This window comes from Chlorella variabilis (genome assembly GCF_000147415.1).
Source record: "Chlorella variabilis unplaced genomic scaffold CHLNCscaffold_32, whole genome shotgun sequence".
NCBI lineage: Eukaryota > Viridiplantae > Chlorophyta > Trebouxiophyceae > Chlorellales > Chlorellaceae > Chlorella > Chlorella variabilis.
This window is the reverse complement of record NW_005435056.1, coordinates 360,439-361,617: the sequence shown is the minus strand read 5'-3', so window position 1 is coordinate 361,617 and position 1,179 is coordinate 360,439. Positions and strand designations below refer to the sequence as shown.

Here is a 1,179-nt window from a genome sequence, read left to right as displayed (position 1 = left end):
AGGGGGGGGGGGGCTGTCCCCTGCGCGCGTCTGTGTGCTGTGACTTCCCCGCCTGGGTGGGCTGGGGGGTTGGGAAGGGGAGGGGGAGAAGGCAGGGGGAGGCGGAGAGGAGCAGGGCCGGGGCGAGGAGGAGGTCGGGGCGGTGCGCTGAGCGGTGTGCTTGGGGCGGTGGGTCGTGCACTGCCAGCACCTCGCAATTGGCGTCGCGGAGCCGGCGCCCCCACCACCGCCCCGGCGGCTGCCCGGCTGCAGGTGTCGCGCTCGCTGGCTGCCTGCGAGGGCTGCCTGCTGGTGGTGGATGCCAGCCAGGGCGTGGAGGCGCAGACGCTTGCCAACGTGTATCTGGCACTGGAGAATGATCTGGAGATCATCCCGGTGCTCAACAAGATCGACCTGCCGGGTGGGTGGCGCAGGCGCGGGCGGCGGCGGCGGCAGGGCTGGCACGCTGGCCAGGGGGCCAGGCGGAGCCGGAGCGCAGCGTGGTGGGCTGCTCAGGAGAGATGGGGCGCAAGGAGCCGGCGGTCAGTGCAGGGGTCGTGTGCCTGCGGCGGCGGCCTGTGGAGGCTCCACCGGGCTCCAGCTGGGCCCGCCCGCCCGCCCACCCCGCCCGCCCTGGCCCGTCCCGCAGGCGCCGACCCGGAGCGCGTGAAGCGGGAGATTGAGGAAGTGATTGGGCTGGACTGCAGCCACGCCATCATGGCCTCCGCCAAGCAGGGGCTTGGCATCGAGGAGATTCTGGAGGAGGTGGTGCGGCGCGTGCCGCCGCCTGCCGACAACCGCGGCAAGCCGCTGCGCGCCCTCATCTTCGACTCCTACTACGACTCGTACAAGGTACTGGCACGCGGTACCGCATGCCGCACCGTACCGCTGTGTTGCCTGTAGAATCCCAGCCCCCTGCAAAGCGCGCTGCAGGGGGGAGCGCGCCTGCCCGCACCCGCCACCCACGGCACCGCAACCCCACCCCGCCCCTCGCGTCCCCTGCCTGCCGCCCCCGCAGGGCGTGGTGGTGCAGTTTCGTGTCATGGACGGCGAGCTGCGGCGGGGCGACCTGGTCAAGTTCATGAACACGGGGTGCGAGTACGACATCACAGAGCTGGGGGTGCTCAGCCCCAAGGCCGTCGAGGTGCGCGCGCGGGGCGCCACGCGGCGGCCGGGGTGGCAGCTGTGGCAGCCGTATGC

At 72.8% G+C, this 1,179-nt stretch overlaps 1 protein-coding gene across 1 annotated transcript in view; it reads left to right on the top strand.

The window, feature by feature from the left end:
* The window catches only part of CHLNCDRAFT_49251 (hypothetical protein), a gene marked incomplete at both ends in the record, with an annotated part of 5,873 nt that overhangs the window by 1,484 nt on the left and 3,210 nt on the right, over positions 1-1,179 (top strand). Inside the window, 3 exons of the mRNA XM_005843351.1 lie at positions 253-400; positions 629-831; positions 998-1,123. Coding sequence (XP_005843413.1) covers positions 253-400; positions 629-831; positions 998-1,123 — 477 coding nt within the window. The remainder of the gene's footprint in view (positions 1-252; positions 401-628; positions 832-997; positions 1,124-1,179) is intronic.